This window comes from Aristolochia californica, unplaced genomic scaffold (genome assembly GCF_029961685.1).
Source record: "Aristolochia californica isolate CCGP_79_NKW_82.1479 unplaced genomic scaffold, dmAriCali1.0.hap1 SCAF_9, whole genome shotgun sequence".
Lineage (NCBI taxonomy): Eukaryota > Viridiplantae > Streptophyta > Magnoliopsida > Piperales > Aristolochiaceae > Aristolochia > Aristolochia californica.
Window position 1 is genome coordinate 28719809 of NW_027182290.1, and position 25038 is coordinate 28744846.

At 39.9% G+C, this 25038-nt stretch overlaps 1 protein-coding gene across 1 annotated transcript; it reads left to right on the forward strand.

The window, feature by feature from the left end:
* The first annotated feature begins 906 nt into the window (after positions 1-906).
* On the forward strand, positions 907-24852 carry LOC137941476 (probable LRR receptor-like serine/threonine-protein kinase At1g56130). Its single transcript, XM_068786915.1, has 19 exons — positions 907-1266; positions 1355-1517; positions 1600-1671; positions 1788-1859; positions 2025-2096; positions 2311-2382; positions 3516-3587; positions 3713-3784; positions 3888-3959; positions 4039-4110; positions 4572-4643; positions 4986-5057; positions 5183-5251; positions 14478-14543; positions 14627-14671; positions 14846-14904; positions 15162-15544; positions 24107-24302; positions 24401-24852. Exons 1-19 carry the CDS (start codon positions 1179-1181, stop codon positions 24577-24579), a joined length of 1968 nt encoding a protein of 655 aa, XP_068643016.1. The 5' UTR covers positions 907-1178; the 3' UTR covers positions 24580-24852.
* The last annotated feature ends 186 nt before the right edge of the window (positions 24853-25038 follow it).

Genomic DNA, 25038 nt, shown 5'->3' on the forward strand with positions numbered 1-25038 from the left:
CCAATCACTAAAAAAAAAATTGAGAGACCCATTTTGGGGAGAGTAACCTTGTAACTGTTTACTATCATCTTTGATCTATGAATTGTAGTTTTAGCATCATTTAATATCTAATTTGTAATTTTTCTTAAATGAAAAGATGAAAAATGATATTTTGTTTGAAAATCATAAAAAAATTGTATTAGAGTCCTCCTTTAAGGTCTATTTGGAACCTTTAGAAAAGAAAAGAAATAAGAATTTAACTATTATTATTTCCAAAAATAGTTATTAAAAAATGATTCACGTCCACCTTTAGGGTTTGTTTGGAACTCCTAAAAAAGAAAAGAAAATAAAATAAAATTTTAATCATTATTATTTCTAAAAATAGTTAATAAAAATAAAATAATGATTAAATTCTTATTTTCATTAACTATTATTAAATAAGTCTTGAAATTATGTTAATCAGGGTATAAGACTAACATTCAAATCATTTGATGGTCCAAATTTTGACTGGACACAAGTACTTGATTTGAGCTCGAATTATTTATTTGACCTGAACCCGATTTGAGTTGTGAATGGATTAGGTAGCAGATTAATTGATGAATGCTGGTTTAGTTGATCTAGGGAGCAAAAACTTGGACCAAAATAATTTGGTTCGATAAATTTAAACATTTTGTTCTTTGGTTTTTACTAATAAAAATAATTTATTTATCAATAAGTCCTTTAATTTTACATATTTTCTATTTTATTAATATTTTAAGTGGGTTGAGTAGAACCTGGAAGGGAACCTCAAATGGGTTAATTTTGTTTGGCGACGTGTGGATGAAGACAAACAAGACCGGCAAAGCTGTTAGCTTTCACTCACTCTCAGAAACACTTCTTCACCCTGTAGCTGACGAGAGCATTGCATTTCAACGCTTCCTTCTGTAAACTCTTTTTCGCGGACTCATTCCAAGTTTCACCATCCTTGTGGGAGAAACTGCTGGGAAGAAACTCAAAAAGAATGGCGGTTTCCCTTTCATTAACTGTTATCTGCTCGACCAAATGGCGGATAAGCCATTCGCATACTTCCACTCTGCCTCCTGACTTTGCATCCTTCCCTTTGTCTTCGTTTTCCTTCTTCCAGATTTTTCCACATTCATCAACCATCTCTGCCTCTCAAAGTTTCAAGTCTCTGCTTGCGCTCTTTCGCTATTACAGCCATGGAATTTGAGTTTTCGCTCCTTCTATCTCTTTCCGTTTCTGCTCTTTTCTTTGCTGCCGCACAACGAACCACCCATCCTGCCGAGTGTCTGAAACTCCATCCTTTTTTTTTCCTCTTTACTTGACATTATCTCAGTTGGCTTTTATACGTACTTTTTACTTTTATGTCTGCCAGTGGTTGCGATCCGCGCATTCCAGGATTATTGGGACTTGGAGACTTGGAATCGTACTATCGACCCCTGCACGGAAAATGCTCCATGGAGCTTGGAAACTGCTAATCCCCGACTGGCATGCGATTGTTCTTCTTACCCGAACAACACTTGCCATGTCACTCACCTGTCTCTCTCTCTCCCTCTCTCTCTTTGCGGCTGTATGGTTCTGATAAAGTTGTTAAGATGATTTGATTTGGTATTTATTTAGGAAAATCTATGCACTGGATATAAAAGGTGGACTGCCGAAGGAGTTGTTTGACCTGACCGAGCTGAAGGACTTGTAAGTGCTTCCATGATTTATGCATATTTAAGAAACAACTTTTAGCCTACTATGTTTTCTATCCCAAAGAGAAGAATTCTCTACTGGTCCATTTGATGTGGATGATGGGGCATCAGGAATTTGGGGCAGAACGTGCTCAGTGGGTCGATACCACCGGAAATTGGTCGATTGTCCAAAATGCAATACCTGTGAGTGTAATTCATGTTTTGTTCTCTTGTGACTCTACATTTTTGTATATTTTCATTAAACAGGAAAAAGGTTTCTGCAGTCGAACAGAGCCTTTTTTTTTTTTTTTCTTTTCCGTAAAGGTCTTCTTTGTCACTTGTTTTCTTGATTGTGGTATGAATCCACAGAAGCCTTGGCATTAACAATCTCTCAGGTCTTGTGCCTCCTGAGCTTGGCAATCTTACTCAATTGATATCTCTGTAAGTAGTCATTTTTTATTTTTTCCTTTTCCTTAATGATCTGTGCTGGGCTATATCTTCTCTGATCTCTTCTGACTCTGAGCCTTTCAGTTATTTTTCTTTTCCTTTTGAAATGCTTTTGGACATATATTAATGTATTTTTTAATCGATGGTCTAGTTCACTATTTGATACTATAAAGGTGTTTATGCTGAACTATTGATTCTTCGTAACCAGGAGTTTTAGTTCCAACAAGTTCTCTGGTGCTCTTCCTAAGGAACTAGGAAAACTGGTCTCCCTTGAACAACTGTGAGTATCTGAAATTGTTCAACACCAGCATGCTGACACTGAACTGTTTCTGTACACATGCATATAAATAATAAAATATGGTGGTCATTTCGTGAGCATAACTGCCTCATTGAATTCATTCTAAAGATAAATCTATCTTGCGTTATTGCCAACAGATTAACACTTCCTACAAACTATGAATTATTTTAAGTTCAATAATGAAGACAAAAAAGTTACTACATGAGCTTTCCTTTTCTGTCACTTTGATTAAAATATACATTGTTTTCCCTCTAGCTTTATAGGTGGATAGGCTTCATATGCTCAAAATTAAGAGGACTGTGTACTAGACATTAACAGTGTGTTTATGGACTTCGATCTACTTTCAGAAGATGAAACAATTTTGTGTGTTTGCCTACATATCTACAGAAGTCAAAACTGTTGTGGGACATGAACTAGCTATAGCATTATGTGTAAAGTTTCTTTAGTAAGTTGTGTTGGGTTGAGCCCTGTTCGATCCCAAAATGATTAGCAACTTACGAGGCCTATTGCTCAACCTTATAATTCATTAACTTCTCTTAGAAAATTTCAATGTGGAACTTTTTCCCAATTCACACTCCCCCTCATGTTCAAGCTTACACATAACGAGCCTGCGGTGTTTCTCCAATACACACAACTTGGCTGTCACCTTATGGAGGCCACAATACACAAATAACCTGGGAAGCACACACTGGGCCTTGGCCCACACATACAACCTGCTCTGATATCATTGTTGGGTTGAGCCTTTTCCATCCTAAAATGATTAGCCATTTAGGAGGTTTATTGCTCAACTTTATGATTCATTCACTTCTCTTAAGATTTCTCATTGTGAGACTTTTTTCCACTTCACATGTTGAATATATATTTCATCAAACTACATTGATAGGTGGTGAAACTTATATATCCACTTTTGAAAACCATGTCGTTTATCCACTATATCTCTTAGTTGACATAATTCACTAACTAAAATAACTGTTCTAGTCATGGAATTCAAACCAAAACTTTTCTCAAAAGATGAAATATGATGCTCTTGATTTTGTCAACTTCACTTTATCATGACAAAATAGCTTTATGTTCTTATTTTCTCAAAATGCACAGTTATAACTATGATATTGCAGATATATTGATAGCAGTGGGGTTAGCGGAGAGATCCCACAAGAACTAGCAAACTTGAAGTCTCTTGCAATAATGTGACTACTTCCTCTCTTTCTTGACCTAAAGATTGGCTTCTTTAATGCACAAATACTTGGCAAATGTTTGTTTGTTCTGTAGAATATTAACATATTGTGCTTTGCTCTTATCTTTTCTACTACAGATGGGCATCAGATAATCTTTTTATTGGAAAGCTACCCGAATTCTTGGGGATCCTCACTGATCTTAGAGATCTGTATGTGTAATACTTTTATGTGCCTTTCATTGTTGGGAAAGTTTTTCATGGAATTTTCATAACTACTGTAACCATATGTATTCTCTTTGGAGGGAGAGTTTAGGCGGATTCAAGGGACACTACTTGAAGGGCCAATCCCAAACACTTTCTCTGGTCTTACAAAACTTGAGGACTTGTATGTACTACATTTACTTGGTTTTGTGTGGTTGAAAATGGATTTATTTTAATCTTATATTTCTCTTGTCCTTTTGTAGGCGGCTAGGAGATCTTACTGCAGCAGATTCTTCTCTTTTCTTTCTAGAGAATTTAACAAGCTTGTCTACTCTGTAAGGTCTCTGGACTTGAACTCTTCCATCAAAATAAAAAAATAATTGAAAATATTCAATGGCATTTTTAAGGAAATTTGTTGGAGACTCGCAAGTCACCAGATTGCTTACAAGGATTTGGGCCAGAGTGGAGTCATACATTCTAGTGTGATAATTTTAGAACTTATATACCTAGTACCCTTAGCAAAAATGCTCTTAGATTTTATAACATTTGTTGAAATTTATAGAACAACATTAAATTAATTAAATTTATAATTCTTAATGTCAAATATTGAATTTTTTCAAATAAAGCTTAAAGAGTATCCAGGTTAGGTTCAGTTCTTCAGTAAAAAAAAAAGGTTAGGTTCAGATCTTCAGTCATGTTATCTGAAATTGTGTATCACCTTAGATTTATAATAGTATCTTTAGTTTCTTTTTTATAACTCATGATATCACTTAGACAAAACTTTTTCTTGATGCAGATCTTTGAGGAACAGCCGAGTTGCTGGTGAAATTCCAGCAAAACTTGGAGAATTTCCTAATTTAAAATATCTGTAAGTTATGAGCTAGCTCAGAGTTATTGTGGAAATTTTGATGTCTCTGTGACTTAGTCTTTGGCTCAATTGGTCTCATATGGGGGGGAGGTGATGCGGGGGTGGGTCTGCATATGTAAAAAAAAAAAAATGATGCCTTTCCTTTCATGATATTGATACCCTTACTTTAAAAACATCTACATGTGTCTTTTATCATTTTTTTAGGGTTAGTATCGACTTAATGAATGAGCAGTCTTGAAGGAGATAGGCTTCTGTTGTTTCCACTTTTTCCTTTTCTTGTTAGGATTTATGACAATGTTACTTCCAAGCTTTGGACTTCTTATCAACTTCTCCTTATGACAGGGACTTAAGCTTCAACAAGTTGAGCGGTCAGATACCCGAATCATTCCAAAATTTTAAGTACTTGGAGTTTCTGTGAGTTATCATTTGGTTGCGCTCTCTCTCTCTCTCTCTCATATATAATCAGTAAATTCTGGGGACAGATTGTCCATTTTCTTGTGCATATTTAGTTGTAATGTTCCATTTTCCCCATTTCTCAGATACCTTGGAAGCAATAACCTGATGGGACAGCTACCTGTTAAACTTATTACACCAACGCTTGTTGCACTGTAAGTGGGAAACTCAAGCTGAGCCCTAGGTCATTAAATTGACTTTTAACTGTTTTCTCAAATTTCTGTCAGCGGTGAAGAACCACCTTGTAAGGATTAATATTTATGGCTTGAATTCAAAATAGTTTGAGTGCTACATTTGTCATTTGGTTTTCAGAAACAGTTATGGTCTGAAATACATGACTAATCCAACTCCAGCCAGGTTAATGGACACGTGTGTGCGAGCCTCGTTCAGTTCATAAAATTTAGGAAAGCCATTTGCAATTTTTCGAATTGTAGGGGCTTGTCTTTGTCACTCTTTTCCTCGTTAAACTGATTGTCAAATATATCCGATTGAATCATATTTGTTGGGTACTGATATTAGGTCACTTTTTCCCCATTGTTTTCCCTGCTGACCAGGGCCATTAATATGAATGTATGATGCAAGGATTTTGTTAAATTACATATATGGGGGGGGGGGGGGTTATTTTGGTCTTTTGTTTATGTTTCAATTTGAATTTGAATCTGTGTTGTATAGAGAGAGTTATAGGGTTTTTTGTACTTAGGGGCATTTTTATCCTTTTATCCAAATTCACTTAAGTGAGTGTCAGAAAGATCAGCCTCCTCTTGACTGCTTGCTTTCTCCATTCTTCTTTGTCCCTTCACTTCTCTCTTTTATCTTCTTATTTTCTCAATCTTGCATCTTTATCATGGTACCAGAGCAAAAAATATCCATCCTTGGGAGTTTCTTCTTCAGATACTGTGTCCTTTTCATAGATATATGAACCCTAAAAAGGAAGGGTTCCAATCGGCTTCTTCTCTGGTAGGGCAATCTCATTTTTTTCTTTCTTTCTATTGCCTTAACCATTTGGTTGATGGCTATTGCTGCCAATTGAGCATTTATTATGGCCAACTGTCCCTAGGGGACCTTTGCTAAAGCTTTTTGCTTCCCTAGTTTCTACGCAGCCATTATTGGGTCTGCATCATCATGATTGTGCCTGCGTCATCATGCTGAATGTGATATAAATTTTATAGTTTGATGTTTATTGATTTTATTGAAGGTTAATTGAGATATTGTTGCGAGACTTGGGGTGGGTATGCCCTAATTTGAAGTTTGGGACCTACATGCCCTAATTTTGGAATATTGAAAGTGTGTTTGCATTGAGTTTGGAGCTTCTCTTGAATAGTTTGTTAAGTTCATTGGGGTGTATTGAAGGTTCTAAATGGCAGGATCCAGCACACAAGTTGCTGCCTTTTAGATATTCCGAGGCTTCTAAAAGTAAGGACTCAGGTTCTATACAAATTACTTCAATCAAATTGGATGGTTCAAACTATTTGAATTGGTCTCCTTCGGTTCTTATATTCTTGAAGGCCAAAGGGGACGTAAAATACATCAGAGATGATCCTCCTATACCTATCACTGAAGACTAGAAGGCTGAAGATAACCAAGTCATGACTTGGTTGGTCAATAGTATGGAATCTTGATTCAGTGATCATTTTTTGATCTATGGGACAACCAAAGATGTGGAATACACTATCTTCTGTTTTATCTTAGGAGAGTAATATGTCTCACATATATGAACTATATATATGTTATTTTAATATGAAGAGGGGTGACCAGTCAAGACTGACTACTTTACTGAGATGTGGGGTATTCTGAAGGAGATCAACACCTTTCATACCTTCACTGTGAATGCTAAAGACATGTGGAAAGAGAAAAATAAGATATAGGTTGCTCGATTTCTTTTTTGAAGGAAGGGTGTGTAAATATTCAATAAAACAGGAGAGAAATACAACTTAGCAAGGTGGGCCGTCCTCAACAACAAGGTGTTGGAGGCAAGTAGGTTGCTTGGTTTCTTGATGGTCTTTGATCAGAATACGATGTCATAAGGGCTCAATTGCAAGCAAATGATGACATAATTGCACTTGAACAGGCCTTTAATTGAGTAGAGGGTGTAGTGGCAGGCAAGAGTGAGAAAAATACCCCGACCAATGGATACAACAACTCTCAACCTTCATTCATCTTATAATAAGGTTGAGGCCTGAGGTCGTGGGAACAATTGTAGAGGTCGTGGGTAAGATTCCTCTACTCATTGCCGTGGTTGGAGTGACTGGGGGGATAGGAGATGTATTCACTATGAGAGGACCAACGGCTTTTAAGATAAATACTGAAATTGTTTGGCAACCCAGCCCGAACTAACTCTATTGTTCGGAGTCCTGATTCATTCTCCTATCTGGGTCCTTAGAACAAAATACAACAATTACTTTAGAGAACTACTACAACCACTACTACCCTTTAGCCGAACACCTCTACCTTAGCACGTGCCACGCTGGCAAACACAAGTATGCTAGCACTAAATGTGTTCTATTCTCTCGATGATCCAGGAGCCTCTACTCACATGTCAGGTATTAAGTCCTTGTTTTAGTCAATTAATCCTTCTCAGTCCTATAGTCATATTGTTTTGGCTGATGGCTCTACAACCCCAATTCAGGGAGACTGTACTGTCCAACCCACTTCTAAAATGTCACCGAATTTTGTTCCTGATAAACTCCCAATCCTACGTGTATACAGTAGAAGAGGGAAGACGGATTAGGCCAAAAAGGGGGAATGGGACACCCAAGCATCCAGCACAGCAAATCCACCTGGCTGCAACAAGGTTATCCCTTAAGGATAGTTATTGCAGGAATAAGGAATAAAGAAGGGGAGTTAGCAGGAAGAAATTCATCTGAAGGGAGGATTCTTGACCCTCAAAGTCTAGAGAGGATTGTGGTTGACAACTCTACACCAGTTGGGTAAGTCTTTTGAGACTAAGGTCTCCAACATTCTGGTATCAGAGTGAGGTCAGACTGGGCATGGTGCGGTCGAGAATGGAAGGCAAAATGGACTTAGTAGAGAAGGAAGTGTCAGAATTGAAGAATGAGATAAAAGGAGCTCAAAATCGACATGATGTCGATATGGGAGTTTTTGATGGAATTTTGAAAGGGGATGCGCACCAAGGAAAAGTTGCCGGTCGAGGAGGCATCAGTAGCTTAGGGCGGACGTCGGTACAGTGGAGATCCGAAGGGAGAAACGGCCACAGAATAGAGAGGGAGTGGGAGGAGACTGGACTTGCCCATTTTATCTGGTGAAGACCCCTATGGGTGGCTCTACTGTGCCGACCGCTACTTTTCCATCAATGCTGTCAAGGAGGAAGACAATCTTTCGGTCGTTGTTTACCTGAAGGGAAGGGCTTTGAATTGGTTTTAGATGGGGCATGTACGAGGTCCTCCTCGCACTCCGACTGGACAACATTGTTGCCTCTTATAGGGAGTAGTTTGAGCTCCTCTCGGCTCCGCTCGTGGATGCGTCAGACGATCTGCTGATGGAAGCTTTTATTAGCAGGCTTCGGGACGATGTCCAAGCCGAGCTTGAGTCAACCCACCAGAGTCAATCCTTGTCCTCATTGAAGCCGGTCATCGAATTGATGAGCGGAACTTGGTCCTGGGCCGCATGAGGGATTTTAAGTGGCGTGGGCCTGAGCAGGTGGGGACAGGATGGATCGCGTGATCGGCTGAAGGGTCTTCTTCCCAAATTGCCCTCGATGTTGAACCAAAAGGGGTTTCCCCTATCATTTCGACAATGGCGCCTCTGCGACATCTGTTGCCGTCAGAATGACAACCAGTGGTGACGTCGAGGCGGGATTTTGCCTATCGATGACTCTCGGATGCGGAAGCACATGAAAAGAGGGAGAAGGGATTGTGTTTGCGGTGCAACAAGAAATTTTCCCCGGGACATTGTTGTCAGTTGTGCCAGATGCACGTTATGATTGTCTCCAATGAAGAGGACTCGCCATCTAGCCATGACAATGCCTCCACTGAAAAACTGGAGCTCCTCATGCATGATCTCATCACCTTGTCATTGGACGCTTTTTGCGGAGTCACCTTGAGCCACACTCTGAAATTGAAGGGCTCCATTGGCCAACGTGATGTCATCATCCTCATTGACAGTGGCGCTTCCCATAATTTTATCAATATCACCCTCGTTAGAGACCTGAATCTCCCAGTTTTGCGTACTCAGCCCATCAGAGTCACTGTTGCTGATGAGTACTGCATCAGGGGTGAAGGAATGTGTCCAGACCTTGATCTAGTTATCCAAGGCATTACCATTCGCCAACTTTTCCACCTCATCGCCATGGAAGCAACAAATGTGGTTCTCAAAGTGGCTTGGCTATGTGTATTGGGTGACGTTTGTCTAAATTGGAGAAACCTCTTCATGACATTTGAAATCCACGAGCAAAAGGTTCAATTTCAGGGTGACCCCACCTTTGCTTAGGTGGAAGTGTCGGTGAAGGCCATGACCAAAACTTTGACCAAGGAAGGGCAAGGATGTCTTCTAGAATTCTACGGGTTATCCAGTGAACTAGAGGGACCATTGAGAGGAAATTGCACCAGACCTAAGTGGTCTTCTCAAAGAATTTCCATAGTTGTTTGAACCAATACCTGGGCTGCCACCACCTTGATCACTACACTCTATTCCTCTTAAGAGTGGCAAACAATTCCCTAACATCAGACCGTATCGATATCCTTTCTACCAGAAAATAGAGATTGAGAAGATTGTATGAGAGATGTTAGAGGACGGTATTATCCGCCCAAGCAGTAGTTCCTTCTCCAACCCAGTGCTACTGTTGAGAAAAAAGGATGGGGGATGGCGATTTTGTGTTGACTACATGGCCCCCTCAATAAAATTACCATGCCAAATAAATTTCCCATGCCAGACATTGAGGAGCTTTTGGACAAATTAGGAGGAGCAAATTTTTTTACCAAATTGGACCTCAAGTCGAGATATCATTAGATTCGGGTGAAGGAGGAGGGCACCCATAAAACGGCATTCTGCACTCATGAAGGGCACTACGAGTTCTTTGATGAATCGGATCTTCCAACCCCACCTCCGTAAGTTTATATTGGTCTTCTTCGATGACATCCTGATCTATAGTCCCAACCATGCTACTCATTTGTTCCACTTGCGTACCACTTTCCATTTATTAGGCGATAACCACCAGGTGGTGAATCCCAAAAAATGCTCTTTTAGCCAACGACAACTGAATTACTTAGGGAGATCGTGGTAGAGAGCAGAGAGCTCAGCCTCCGTAGAATCACCAGTCCCCATAGGTCTTGAATAAGTGAGCGGGGCTTGGCCATCAGCATCTCGGAAGACACCACCAAAGTCAAGGATGCCTAGGCAACCACAAGCGCTGCCATCAAAATTCAGATTTAGGTAGCTGGCAGGAGGGGGGTCCAAGTAGTTTTGACAGGCGGACGGTGGCAGCACGTCATACCAGCAATGGTCCACCAATTGACGCGCATGGGAGGAGTTGATAAATCTGAGTTCCTTTCTAGTGTGAAGTCAGGCCGAGACTTGGCTAATGATTTTGTTGACGATCATCCCGGTATAACAGGCTTTGAAGTTGAAGCACCGATTATTATATTCCTTACAGATGGCCCAGGGAGTGTGGCCAACGGAAGATGAGATCAAGATTCTACCCAAGGTGGGAAGAAGGGGCCGAGACGCAATCTTGAGGGTAGTGAGGAGGTCTTTGGGAAGGCAAAGTTGAAGGCCAAAATGTTTGAAGATGCCACACCAAACAGACCAAGAGAATTGGTCATGAAGGAGAAGGTGGTTGGTCATCTCCTCAACCCCATTGCAAAAAGTACATAGAAGGGAGGGGGAGGTGTTGCCCCATATGTGGAGATTTGATGCTGTGAGAATTCCGTCTTTGACGGCACACTAGACAGAATTTAGCTTTGTGAGGGGCGACCAACTTTCAGATGTAGTAAATGTCGCTAGGATCTGTTGAGGGATGCCAACCATTGATGAGATGGTAAGCAGAGGAAACCGAGAATATGTTGTCACGCTCAAGGTGCCAAATGATCTTATCTTTGGTATTAGGATGAACATTAGTGCCTTGAAGAACCTTGTGGAGGGATGAGGCCATCGTAGCTTCATCATTGTTGAAGCCATAACGAAGAAATAAATTCCAATCATTTGGGGAAGACCAGGAAGAAGCAACAAATGCGTTGGGTTGACAGCTGATCTGAAGGAGTGGGACAAAAGAGTAGCTGAGAGGGCCAGAATCGAACCACCAGTCAGTGTAGAAGTTGAGGCTTTCACCATTTTCGACAAAGAATTTGATTTCCTTCTCAAGGAGACCAAGGAGAGGGAAGAAAGTCCGCCAAAGGGGGGAGAAATTATGGCATCTTCCCCCAGCAATCCATCAATGCAAGGTCCAACCAAGACAGGAGGCAATCATCGGCCTCCAAATAGTAGCAGGGGTGGCATTGAATCTCCTTAACCATTTAAGAATGAATGCCCTGTTGATATTGTGGGTTTGCTGAATGCCAAACCTGCCTCTGATTTTGGGCACACAGATGTCGCTCCATTGGACCAGGTGATATTTGAAGTCAGCTTTAGTGCCTTTCCAGGGGAAATTTATTTTGAGCCCATCAATTTTACGGCAGACTGCCATTGGGCAATGTAGAAAAGATAGAAAATAATTTGGAATTCCAGCGAGACATGAGTTATTGAGAATAAGTCTCCTGGCCTTACACAAGAGACACCCAAGCCAAGATGCAAGCTGATGTCTGAGATGTTCCAGCACTGGATCCTTGAGATGTTTACAAGGTCTACCTTCAAAGAGCGGGAGGCCCAAGTAAGAAGCGGGTAGGGAGCTGATACCATAATTCAGATAAGAGGCCATATCTTGGAGAACAATAGGATCAATGTGATAACCAATGAGAGAGTTCTTCTTCCAATTATTTTTCTGACAGGAGAGATGTTTAGCAAAGCCTTGAGATGCTTGATTTGTTACATTGAGCCATCGCCAAAAATCATCGTGTTGTTAGTAAATTGCAGCAAGGCGGAAGTAGTAGGGTCTTGTTGTTGTTCCTGTAGAAAAGTTGGAGAAGCAAGTTCTCATCGTCGATCTTGTCGTCCACTTCTTCGTTTGTCTCTGAGTCGAACTCTCTCACGGATTCTTGCTCTCTCTCTGAGTCTCGCTCTCACTGGCAGTCGCTCTTTCCGCTCACCATGTCGTAGCACCAGAAGAAGAATTCTATTTGATAAAAATAAATTGATTTGGATCTTCCCATTAGCCTTCCAAAAAGTAAAAAGTCATGTACCTCTCATCCTATTTCTCATTATGTATGTTTTGATTTATTGTCCCCATCATACAAGTCCTTTGCTATGTCGCTGCCCTCGTCTACTATTCCTCGTTCAATGCAGGATGTTATGGCTTGCCCTGAATGGAAACATGCTATGGATGAGGAGATGAATGCATTAGTATCTAGAGGCACATGGAGTCTTTGTGACCCACCTTCTAGGGCGGCTGTTGTGGGGTGCCGTTGGGTGTACACAATTAAGTATGAAGCACATGGGACTATTGAGCAATATAAGGCCAAATTGGTAGCCAAGGGCTATACACAGACATTCATTGTGGATGTATTTGAAAATTTTTCACCTGTTGCTCGATTTACTTTTTTTTGTATTTTGATTTCAATGGCGGGTAAACCGGAGGTGGCCATTCTTTTAATTAGATGTGAAAAATGCTTTTCTATATGAGGATTTGAAGGAAGAGGAGTATATGGAGCAACCTTCAGGGTACATTGCTCAGGGGGAGAAAACTAAATTATGTTGGTTGAAGAAAGCCATTGTATGGGCTGTATGGTTTTAAAAACTTAGCAAGTGAAGATATTTGGATTTTATAGAAGTCACTATAATCTTTCCGTGCTTGTACTGATGTAGAAGAAAGACATTATTATTTTCGTTGTGTATGTTGATGACGTTGTCTTGTTTGGAAGTGATTTAGAAGGAACCGAGGAAGTAAAAAAATATTTGGCCACACAATTTCAAACCAAAGATCTGGGACAACTGAAGTATTTTCTTGGCATTGAAATGGGTTGGAGTAAAAAGGGAGTTGTTCTTTCTCAAAGAAAATATGTTGAGTGAGTATGGTATGTTGGGCCTAAGCCAATAGAGACCCCCATGGAAGTGAATGCTGGTCTTCATGATTCTCATAGTCCCATAATCAAGGATAAAACCCAGTATAGATGCCTAGTAGGAAAGTTAAACTATGCTATAGTCACTAGGTCTTATATATCCTTTGCAGTGGGAGTGGTAAGTTTGTTTACGGAGAACTTGAGTTTGGTACATTTAGAAGCGGCTTAGAGAATCTTAAAATATTTGAAAGGGGCTCCTGAATAAGGCCTAATATATACGCACTATGAGAAATTTGATATATTGGGATGCTCTAATGTAGATTATGTTGGGTGCAAAATAGATAGGAAATCTACTTCTGGTTACTATTGTTTGTTAGAGGTGACTTAGTGTACTGGAAAAGCAAGCTGTAGTAGCCAAATCTAGTACAGAGGCCGAATATAGGGCAATGGTTCACATTGTTAGTGAACTTATGTGGGTTCAGTCAGTTTTGATTAAATTTGGGCTTTCTTGTTCTAGAGCCCATGTCTATGAAATGTGATAATCAAACAGCTATATTCATTGCAAGTAACCCAATGTTCCATAAAAGAATGAAACACATAGAGGTAGATTGTCGTTTTATTAGAGATGTGGTCATGCAAGGGAAAGTGCTCACTTCGTATGTGAGGTCCTTATAGCAACTTGGAGATGTGTTTACTAAACCTCTTGGAAGGAGGGAACACTTGGGATTTTGTAACAAGTTGGGACTCTTTGACATCAACTACCTTGCTTGAGGTATAGTGTTAAATTACATATACAAAGATATTTTGGTCTTTTGTTCTTGTCACATAGGTATCATACTATACCAGCAGGATAGTTTACATTTCATATGCTTATGTTTTAATTTGTATTAGAATCTTAGTTGTATAGAGAGTGATATCGTTTCTTTACTTAAAGGGCATTTTTATCCTTTTACCCAAATTCACTTAAGTGAGTATTAGGAGAGATCAATTTCGATTTTCGAGGCTGATCAATGCAGCCTCCTCTTGGCTGCTGTTTTCTCCATTCTGTTTTTCTCCCTTCAGTACTCTCTTTTATCTTCTTATTTTTTCAATCTTGCATCTTTATCAGATTTTTTTGTTTTTAGACCTTTCAAATCGATTAAGCCAAAGCCATTTAGTTCATGGAGCAATAAAGCTATGTGTATTTTGCATTTTGTCAAAGTTATGCACTTCTGCAGTATATTCTTTATTGGGTTTCATACTACAGTTACAAAGCCTGATGCTTACGTATATGCAGAGATGTATCTTTCAATCCCTTATCTGCGGAGTTGCCTCTGAATAATGCTAGACCAGGTTTAGCATTGTAAGTTATCCTCCCATTGTGGTATTCATACTGTGTTTCTGTTTCATGCTGTCAAGCTTATGCAAACTGTGACCGTCTTTCAGGAATGTCGTAGGTACATCTTTGAATACAAATGGCTTATATGACAGGTATGTCATCTCCTAAACGCAATAAAGCACGATTGGTAAACATTTTGGTTCTTATTTCCAGTTTTTAGTACCAAATTGATACATCAAACCTATTACCAATAGTTTCTCATTGAGGACATATATTTCATAAATTAGCATAGAGAGATTCTCTCATGATTAACTTGACTGATACAGGTCTGCGGGAGTATTCCATTGTTTCCGGGAGGATGATTCATGCAAGAAAGATGGAACCTGTAAGACATTGGAAATCTCTTAAACATTTATTTGTTGTTCCCCTAGGGGGTTTCTTACTCTATGTTCACGCAAGATAAATTTATGTATTTCATTATTTTCCTATTTGTTTCTTTTTCATGGCACTTTATTAATTATTTCATAGTTACTGTGCATGTTATTACTGATCTTGTAAGTCATCAGTTACTTTCATTTTAACCTGTGCCTGAACAAGGAAAGTCCTATGTTTCTAAAAAATGAAGAGTTTTTCCAAGTGCAGATTTGTCTTTCTCTGTGAATTGTGGAGGCACAGATCAAACTTCTGCTTCTGGTGTTGATTTCTATGATGACTCTGAAATCCTTGGTCCTGCTTCATTATATGTTAGCTCAGACCATCAATGGGGTGTTAGCAACACTGGTGTCTTTATCTCCAATCCTGGAGGCCCCCGATACACAGCAATAACAGAATCTCAAATTACGGGGACATTGGAGTCAGAGTTGTACAAAACGGCAAGGATCTCACCTAGCTCATTGAGGTACTATGGCTTTGGCCTGAAGAATGGGGAGTACAATGTTGAACTCCACTTTGCAGAGATAGTTATGGATGATGATTCAGGGTCTTGGAAAGGCCTTGGAAGGCGCTTATTTGATGTTTACATCCAGGTATTGGCTACATCTTTTGAATTGTGAAATTGTGCTCTGATACTTGAATTAATTCTATCAGATTCACCAGACACTGTATGTAATATTGGATGCTTCTCATAGAGAGAGCAATTCCATTCTGTGTTGTTTGGAGCATTCTCAAACTGATGCTTTTGACTTCCCTATTAGAAAGGAGGGCATAAGGACTTCTCTAATTGCTAGAAAATATGTCCAGTCATATTTTGGTCATTTCACTACTTCAGTAGAGTTATTTCTATATGTAATCTTGTTTTGTGGATTGAATTATGTCTATTGTTTAATATTTGTATACATAGATACATAGATTGGGAGATATAATAAGAAGAAGCATTACTGTGGAGGTGAAGGCACTTTTGTAATTTATTTAAACCCTCTTAATTAAATAGAGTTGATGGTCATGCACGACCCCCAACAAGCTCTCTTTGGAGCTTCTCTCAAATCTCTCCTCTCTCTTCTCCTCCTTTCCTTCCAATTCCTCAATCCTTATTTTTCACATGGTATCAGAGCAGTAGATCACATCTGGGAGCATCTTCTTTCAGATTTCTATCAATTTTGAAGTGGATGATCTCCTAGAGGAGGGTTTCATTAAGTTCTTTAGTTACTGGTTGGTAAAAACTCAAGTTTTTCGAATTTGATCGCCCATATGTTTGGCCCTTGCAGAACTCCAAGTATGGCCATATGGGATCCTCCCCCTTGCGATTGCATTAAGCTGAATTTTGATGGTAGTACTATTGGTTGTCCTGGGCCGACCGGAGCAAGCGGTGTGCTCAAAGGTCACAATGGAGACCCTATTCTTTCTTATGCTGGTCTGGTGGGCATTGCCGATTCTAATACTGCTGAAGTTAGTGTCCTGCTGTTCGGCCTCCAAATCTTCAGGGATCGTCTCCATGGCAAGTTAATCATTGAAGGTGACTCGAAGACTGTTATTAGTTGGTGTTCCAAAGACAACTCCCCCCTTGGCGTCATTGGCCCATCACTAATAGTATTGTTGACATTGTATCTTCTACTCATTGTAATTGGAATCTCATTCCTAGATCAGCCAACTCTTTGGTTGATAAATTGGCAAACTTCAGAACTTCCCAGCAATCTCTCATTGTTTGGGAAGGCTTCTCTCCTCTGTAAATTGCTCTTTTGAGCTCTTGTCTTAATAAAAATCAGCATCATTTCAAAAAAAAAAAAAAACTCCAAGTTTTTCTTCTTTTCTCTGCCATAACCCTATTGGTGTTTGTTGATCACTGAGTGATCTCCTAAAATTTAATTGCCCCAAGTGGGTTTCTCTTGGGGATACTTGGGATGTGCGTCAGCCATCCCTATTACTGTGCTTGTGTCATCCATCAGGAGGCTGAAGTCTGCCCTAATTGAGGGTTAATTTATATTATTCTCTTAGAAATTGAAGTTTTTGTAGTGATTTGAAGTATTGAAGTGTGCACATCCTACCTTTTGCCTTAACCCTAATTCTGGAAGGTGGGGACCACATTGGTGATATATTTGAAAAAAATTGGGAGTTTTTCTGTGATTCTTTATATATAATATGGCTGATTTAGGAGAAGTATACACTCCATCTAGAGAGAATACAAGATATGATGGAAAAGACATAATTGTCATTTGTTTGAGAAACTAACAAGATCTAATTATCTTAATTGGGCTAAATCTGTCAGAATGTATTTGAAGGCTAGAAAGAAGACCAAATTCATTTGAGATGATCCTGCAATCCCTACAGATGATGACCGAGAAGCAAAGGACAACCAGGTTATGACTTGGATTGTCAATAGCATTCATTCCACATTGAGAAATCAAGTGATGAATTGTGAAACAGCCAAAGCCATGTGGATGTCGTTGGAGTTTTTGTATGCTCAGGAGAGTAATCTTTCTCTAGTCTATGAGCTATGCATTGACTTCTTTGGGCTGAAAAGAGGAAACAAAACTGTCACAGAATATTATAGTGCATTTCCTAAGGATCTGGTAGGTGATAAAAGTGTATCATCCATTTACTACGGATGAAAGAGAATTGAGGAAACAACAAAATTAGTTGTTGGTGGCAAAATATCTTGATGGGTTAGGTGCTGAATTTGATGGGATAAAAACCCAGGTTAGGATGATGGGTTAGGTACCTCTAATGAGATTCCTACTCTCTCTACCACTTTCAACCGGATTATGAGGGTTGAGAAGACAGTTGTACCCAAAGCGGGTAAAGATCTCAAGATAATGGAAGCTATGACTCTTAATGCTTTAGACACTATATCAGCTTCCACAGACTCATCTAGAGGTCGCACAGGTATTGGCAGAGTTAAAGGTAGAGACGACTTTGCTCAAGGTAGAGGCTGTGGTGATGGTAAGTCAGAAAGAAAGTGTGTTCATTGTGGACGGAGTAATTATTATTTTGACAAATGTCGGGTTAAACTTTGGAAACTAGCATGGGTCAACTCAACTATCCATGATAGCATCAGTGGTACGTTTGAAACTACTACCTCTGTTACACCAGGAGCTCCAGATGAGATGCAATAGTTGATGCACAAACAACAACAAATTGCACATCGTATAGCTCAGATCTTTGTTGCCTCATCTTCTGCATCTATGGCTCATGTTTCCATCCATGTTTCTACTCTACCGGTGCCAGTTTAGGTATGTTAGCTTTTCATGTACACTCTTCACCATCCTAATTTCTTGATTCAAGGGTCACCAGGCATATGTCAGGTATATCATCATTTTTTTATGATTTGAAGGAGTCCTTGTATATAAAGCATATCAATTTGGCTAATGGGTCTACTTCCAGGGAGAAGGTACTGTCACTTTGGCATTCTTCTTGTCTCCTCAGTCAACACTACCTGTCCCTAAGTTTCCCTTGAATTTGTTGTCTGTCTGTCAACTAACCAAATATATGAATTGTTCTTTCACGTTTTACCCTACTCATTGCTACTTCACTCCATATTTTGCATACTGATAATGACCTTGAGTTCATGAATCACCAATTTCATAATTTTTGTCAAAGCCAAGGGATAATTCATCAAACGACTCACGTCTTTACCCCTCAACAAAATGGATTGGTTGAGCGTAAGTATCATCATTTACTTGAAGTTGCTGGGACAATGGTGATTCATATCAATGTGCCCAAGCCATACTGGGGTGATGTTGTACTTACTACTTGTTTTTTATCAATTGGATGCCTTCATCTTTTCTTGAAGGTAAAATTCCTATTCAGGTTCTTTTACCATTAGTCCCTCTATTTTGTCTCTCCTTATGTGTTTGGTTGTGTTTACTTTGCACATGTATTGGGACCTTCTAGGGATAAATGTCTCCTCGAGTTGTTAAGTGTATACTTTTAGGGTATTCTCGAACACAAAAAGGATATAAATGTTTTTTGCCATCCACCAGGAAAACATTTGTATCTACTGATGTTACAATTTTCGAGAATGCTCCCTTTTTTAGTTTACCTCTTCACCTTTAGTTCCTATTGTACCTCCAGACCCTAGATTAGTTATTCCTATACCCGTTGATGAATTTCACAGGGTGTCACTATTGAGAAAGCTTTGTAGGTATCGGCACAGAAAGTAGACCTCATCCCAAGTTCGAGATTCCTCTCTCACATCGAACCATGACTTTGAATTATCTAAGGATCGCGAGGTTAGTGATTTACACCTTCCTATTGCACTCACGAAGGGCATAAAAAAAAGGTACACAATCTCCCTTGTCACATTTGGTTTCTTTTGATTCCTTATCTGACAACTATAAAAGGTTTGTTTTGTCCATCTGTACCTGCACTATTCCTTCTTCAGGTAGGAAACTCTTTCATCTCCCCAGTGGAAGCATACTATGGATGTTGAGACGGAGGCATTGGTAGATCGGAGAACTTGGCAATTGTGTGATTTACCTTTGGGGTAGCAGTTGTTGGTTGCAGAAGGGCATATATTGTATAATGTTGATAGATTTTTCAAAAGGTATAAAACTCGTTTAGTGGCTAAAGGGCACACCCAAACATATGGAGTAGATGTTTTTGAGACTTTTTCACCTGTTGCCCGGTTATCTTCTCTTCGTATATTGGTTTCTGTTGTGAATCAAGAATGGTCCCTATGTCAATTGGACATAAAAAATGCCTTATTGTATGGTGATCTGGATGAAAAAGTGTATATGGAGCAACCTTCGTGCTGCTCCGGCGGAGAAACATAAAGTTTGCAAACTCAAGAAGGTGATTTATGGGCTAAAACAAAGTCCGAGGGCTTGCTTTGAAAAATTCAGCCAGATTGTGATATCTATGGGGATCTTGAGGAGCCAATGATCGCTCCTTGTTTATAATGAAAAGTTCATCTAGGGATTGTTGTGCTACTGGTTTTTGTAGATGACATTATTCTTTCAGGCAGGGACATTTCTGGTATAGGGGAAACTAAGTCCTATTTAGTTGCACATTTTCAAACCAAGGACTTGGGACCATTGAAATACTTCCTAGGTATTGAAGTAGCAAACGCAAAGGAATTGTTTTGACACAATGCAAGTATATAATGAATATTCTACAGGAATATGGTTTCTTTGGAGCAAAGCTGGTTGATACTCCAATGGAAGTGGGACAAGTCCTGCATGATGATCAGAGTGCAGAATTGAATGACATGACACTGTATTAAAGACTATTGGGTAAACTCATATATGCAACAGTTACTAGACCTGACATCTCATTGGAAGTGAGTGTAGTGAGTATTAGAAAATATGTCCAGGGGTATTTTGGTCATTTCACTACTTTGATAGAGTTATTTTTATATGTAATAATGTTTTATGTATTGAATTATGTCTATGTTTTATTTTTCATGCACATAGGAGATATAAGGAGAAGAAGCATCATTGTGTAAGTGAGGCATTTTTGTAATTTTTTAATACTCTTAATTAAATAGAGTTCTCTCAAATCTCTCCCCTCTCTCTTTCTCTTCTCCTCCTTTTCTCCTTCCAACTCCTCAATCCTTATTTTCCACACTAATAAACATTGACATTGGGATGCTTTCCTCACGAGAAAGGACTCATGTCCTTGACTATTCAAGAACTAGATTCCTAGAAACTTATGTATCCTTCATGTAATTGGAGGCACCTTGCTTTATTGGGAATGGAATAGTGTCCATCTCATCCAATGATACTGGAGTTTATTTAAGAGTCCTTGGAAGGTGAAAAGGACTTCTGATGGAAACTGAAATGCCGGGACTTACCTAAGATGAGCTTGCCTAAAACCAGCTGAACCTCGACGGGCCAGCACCTCCAAAATCTCCTTTCTTTTCCTCCTCCTCCCTTCTCACTCCAAGGATTTCTTCAATCAACATACCGACTTCCCCTCAACCACATAACCAGGTGGCTGATGCATATAAATTTCTTCCTTGATATCCCCATTAAGAAAAACATTTTTCACATCAAGCTGATATACCTGCCAGGAAGAATTAGCTGCCAGAGACAATAAAATACGTACCGAGTTCATTTTGGCCACCGGAGAGAATGTTTCCTCATAATCAATTCCATAACACTGTGTATAGCCTTTAGCAACGAAGCGAGCCTTAAGGCGAGCAACGAACCCATTCGGATCGTGTTTCACTGTAAAAACCCACTTGCAACTGACAAGTTTCTTATCTGATGGAAGAAGAACTAGAGCCTATGTCTGATTTTCATATTGTGCCTGCATTTCTTCGTCCATTGCCGTCTTCCACCTTGGATTTTTGAGAGCCTTCTGATAGGACTGTGGGACTGATATGGAGGTGACAGATGAAAGAAATTGACAACATAAAGGGGATAAACGATGGTGAGACACAAAATTGGATATGGGGTGAGAAGTAGAGGGCCTAGTGCAAGTTCTGGGTTCTTTTCGCAAGGCAATGGGATGAGTATCATATTGTGGGCCAAAAACAACAAGAGACGATGGACTTACCTCGGTGGGATCTGTAAACTCAGTAGGTGTGGTGTTAGCCAGTGTGTCTGAGGGTTGAGCACGGGGCACAACCTGTTGAGGAGAATTTGGTACTGAAGATAGAACTGGAGGAGCATTGTTAGAATAGTATGAAGAGGTCTTCAAAAAAGTGACATCCCTGGACATAAGTAAACGTTGGAGAGTAGGATTGTAACAAACATAACCCTTTTGTGTGCGAGAGTATCCTAAAAAGATACACTTGATAGATTTGGGATCAAGTTTACTGTGTTATAGGGAGGTAATATGAACAAAACATTGACAACCGAAGACTTTCAAGGGAAGTGAAAAAGGAACATCATTTGGCAACAATAACGAGTATGGGGATTTGTTACCTAGAACGGAAGAAGGTAGCCTATTTATAAGAAAACATACAGTAAGAATGGCATGCGGCCAATAAAAGTATGGAACTTTCATGGTATATAGTAAACTGTGAGCTACCTCAAGAAGATGATGGATCTTCCGTTCTGCTACACCATTTTGTTGAGGGGCGTAGGCACACAATGTTTGATGGATAATGCCATTCTCTTGACAAAAGGAGTCAAAGTCTTTAGAAGTATATTCTTTGGCATTATCAGACCGAAGTACTTTTATTTTCTGACCAAACTGAGTGAGTACCATAGCATGAAAGGATTTAAATATTGATGGCATTTCAGAATATTTTTTAAAGAGAAATAACCAAGTAATACGAGTAAAATCGTCAATAAATGTAATAAAGTACTTGACTCGGGAAATATTTGAGACACTCAAAGGTCCCCATACATGTGATTCCTAGCACAATGTCAGTTTTGTCCATTTCGAAGAGATAAAAATGTGCTTGATTTGGAGCCCCTGAATGTCGATCTTGAGGTCAGGGCATAGTTTGTCACCACATATGTAGTAGCTGTCAACAACCATGACAGAGAAGGGCATGTTGCTCGTCAATGGTAGGTGAAGTTCCTGGACCAGTGAGGAAGTGGATGAAGTTATGGGATGCTTTGTTGTCGATCAGAACCACGATTGCTCTGTCACCGATGAATCCGTGCAGTCTGAGCATGTTGCTAGCGGTAATCCCGCTGTGCAGGGCATTAATGGACATGGTTACGTGGGTGAGGATTTCCTCCTCCGTTGGGGTCTTGTCGGCGGATTCGAGTGGCTCATCGTCTGTTACTTCTGAGAAGAGCATGATACTTACCTGGTGAAAGCAACACTGGTGGCTGAGTGGGAACTTCTCGTCGCTGTGGAAATAGAGGCCTCTTAGCCTCCTGTCTTGGGCTTTGCCTCGGAGAGTTATTGAAACAGGGGGTTTGCTTCATGGCCGGCGTCGGAAGGGATGTCTGACTGAAGATAGTGTTGTGGTGGCGCAGTTGGTGGGGGAAGAATGGGGTGTCGGGACTGAGGTTGATCTGGGACAAAGAGTCAGGTGTCCCTGCGATCCGCCCTGGTCCCACATACTTGGGCCCACGCCTCTAGGTCCTACTCAGCACTGAGTTCTGCCCGCCGATGCAATGACCTGCTTCGACATTAATGGAAACTGAAATGACAAGACTTACCTGAGATGAGCATGCCCAGAACCAGCTGAACTTCGAGGGTCCAACACCTCCAAATCCTCCTTTCTTTTACTCCTCCCTTCTCTGTCCGTGCCTCTTATTCCTATTCTCCTTTGCTGTTGTAACAGACTGTCCTGCAGAGGACAGTGCTCGTGTTGCCAGGTGGAGCCCCCACAATGGACCCCACATCTTCTTCCATATGCTTTTTTTCCCTTGGTTTAACTCTTTTACCCCTTCTACTGTAAACCTTGGTCAGTGGGGGTCTATCACATTATTTGGACTATAAGGACCTAGAGTAGGTCATGCAACTCTAGGGTGTGTAAAGGTGAGAGCCGCTCTTGGTTAGAGAGAAAAAGTAAAGAAGCTAAGACCTTTCTGATTTGGTCCTTTGATGTCCACCATTTGGTGGCTACTTGGGCACCAATGTTTTCAGGTAAGGAAAGCTAATCCACTCCCTATTTCATCTCAACATTTATGATGGGAAGATCTACAGTTTGTTTGTGATTTCATATTGTAATCTAACAGTTGGTTTGTATACTCTCGAAGACATATCCTTTAGCTTGTAAATTAGGGATAAGGAGAGACTTTTCAATTCCTCTATATCCAGAGAGGAAGATTTTTCTGGACTGTCCCGTGGATTTTCCTCCACATTGGAGAGTTTTCAATGTTAAAATTAGTGTGTGACAGTTTGACTAAGATTGCTGTTACACTTAATAGCTGCCGCGCTTTACTTGATCAATGCCTAGTTACTGACCTGTGCAGTTTATAGTTGCTGGCAGTATAGTGCACTATTACTGTGCCGATTCTCTTGGTTACACATAAAGAGGAAAAGTAGATCACTGTTCAGGTGGTTTGCCTCATCAGAAAGTGTCCTTTTATTGCTTGGGTTCAATTGTTTTCTATGTTTGTATTCTGACTCGGAGTTTCATCAATGCCTCAATATGTTTTATATTATAATTATGTTTCATCTTTCATTTACTTGGTGGAGCTGCAAAAGGGAGGAAAGTCAAGTGAGAAGCTCTTTTCACTTTTTTAGATAAATTAACCATGCTTTTTATGGACTGAAATCTTATTACTTGCACAATGTAGGAGGAGAGGGTTCTGCAAGATTTTAACATTGTAGAGGAAGCAAAAGGCTGGAAAAGGGCTGTTATCAGGACATTCAGGACTAATGTGACCAATTCAATCATGGATATTCATTTCTTTTGGGCTGGAAAGGGAACATGTTGTATTCCCTCTCAGTCAACTTACGGGCCATTAGTCTCAGCTATACACATTTTTGAAGGTACTTGGAAATTTCATATTTATACTTTACACCTTGCACCAATCAAATTTTCTCTTTTTAACTTTTTGCCTGTCTGGTAATTTTTGTAAATGTTGAAGACTCTCAGAGGTCTGGTTCATCAACCAAAGGTGACAGAAAACGCATAGGTGCTGTTGTTGGTATTGCCATAGGATCGGCGGCTGGCCTCTTGATAGTGTCATCCATATTCTATTTGTGGTGGACAAAGGATTCTACCGGGCGTATTCGAGTGGACACCGACTCTCCACGGAAACAGTGACCACTCTTATACCCCAAGTTACTCATCTCAGACATTAGAACATGTCTTATATGTATAAACAGAAATCCAAACTTGGCCTTACTCTCTATGCAGTTTCCGATTAGGTCTTGTGTGCCATTTTTAAAGACCTCATGTGTACTTTGTAGGTTTTCAACTTCTATTCCACGAGCTTTAAGAGGGTTCCTCTCCCCCCTCTCCAGACATTATGAGGGAGTGGACAGGAATTTCAACGTCGGTTGTTCTACCTGATATTGAAACAAAAATAGACTCAAATTGTAGAGTTGTAATCACTTACCGTCTCTATTGTAATTCTATAAATAGTGTGCACCTGATTAATGATAATTATGACATAACAAGTTAGCAAAGGAGAAAGGGAGCCTCCCCTCGATATAACCGAGGAGATGATCTACTTTTTCTCCTTCATGGTCAGTCTCACATGAGGTCCCATTTTTTGTTTAG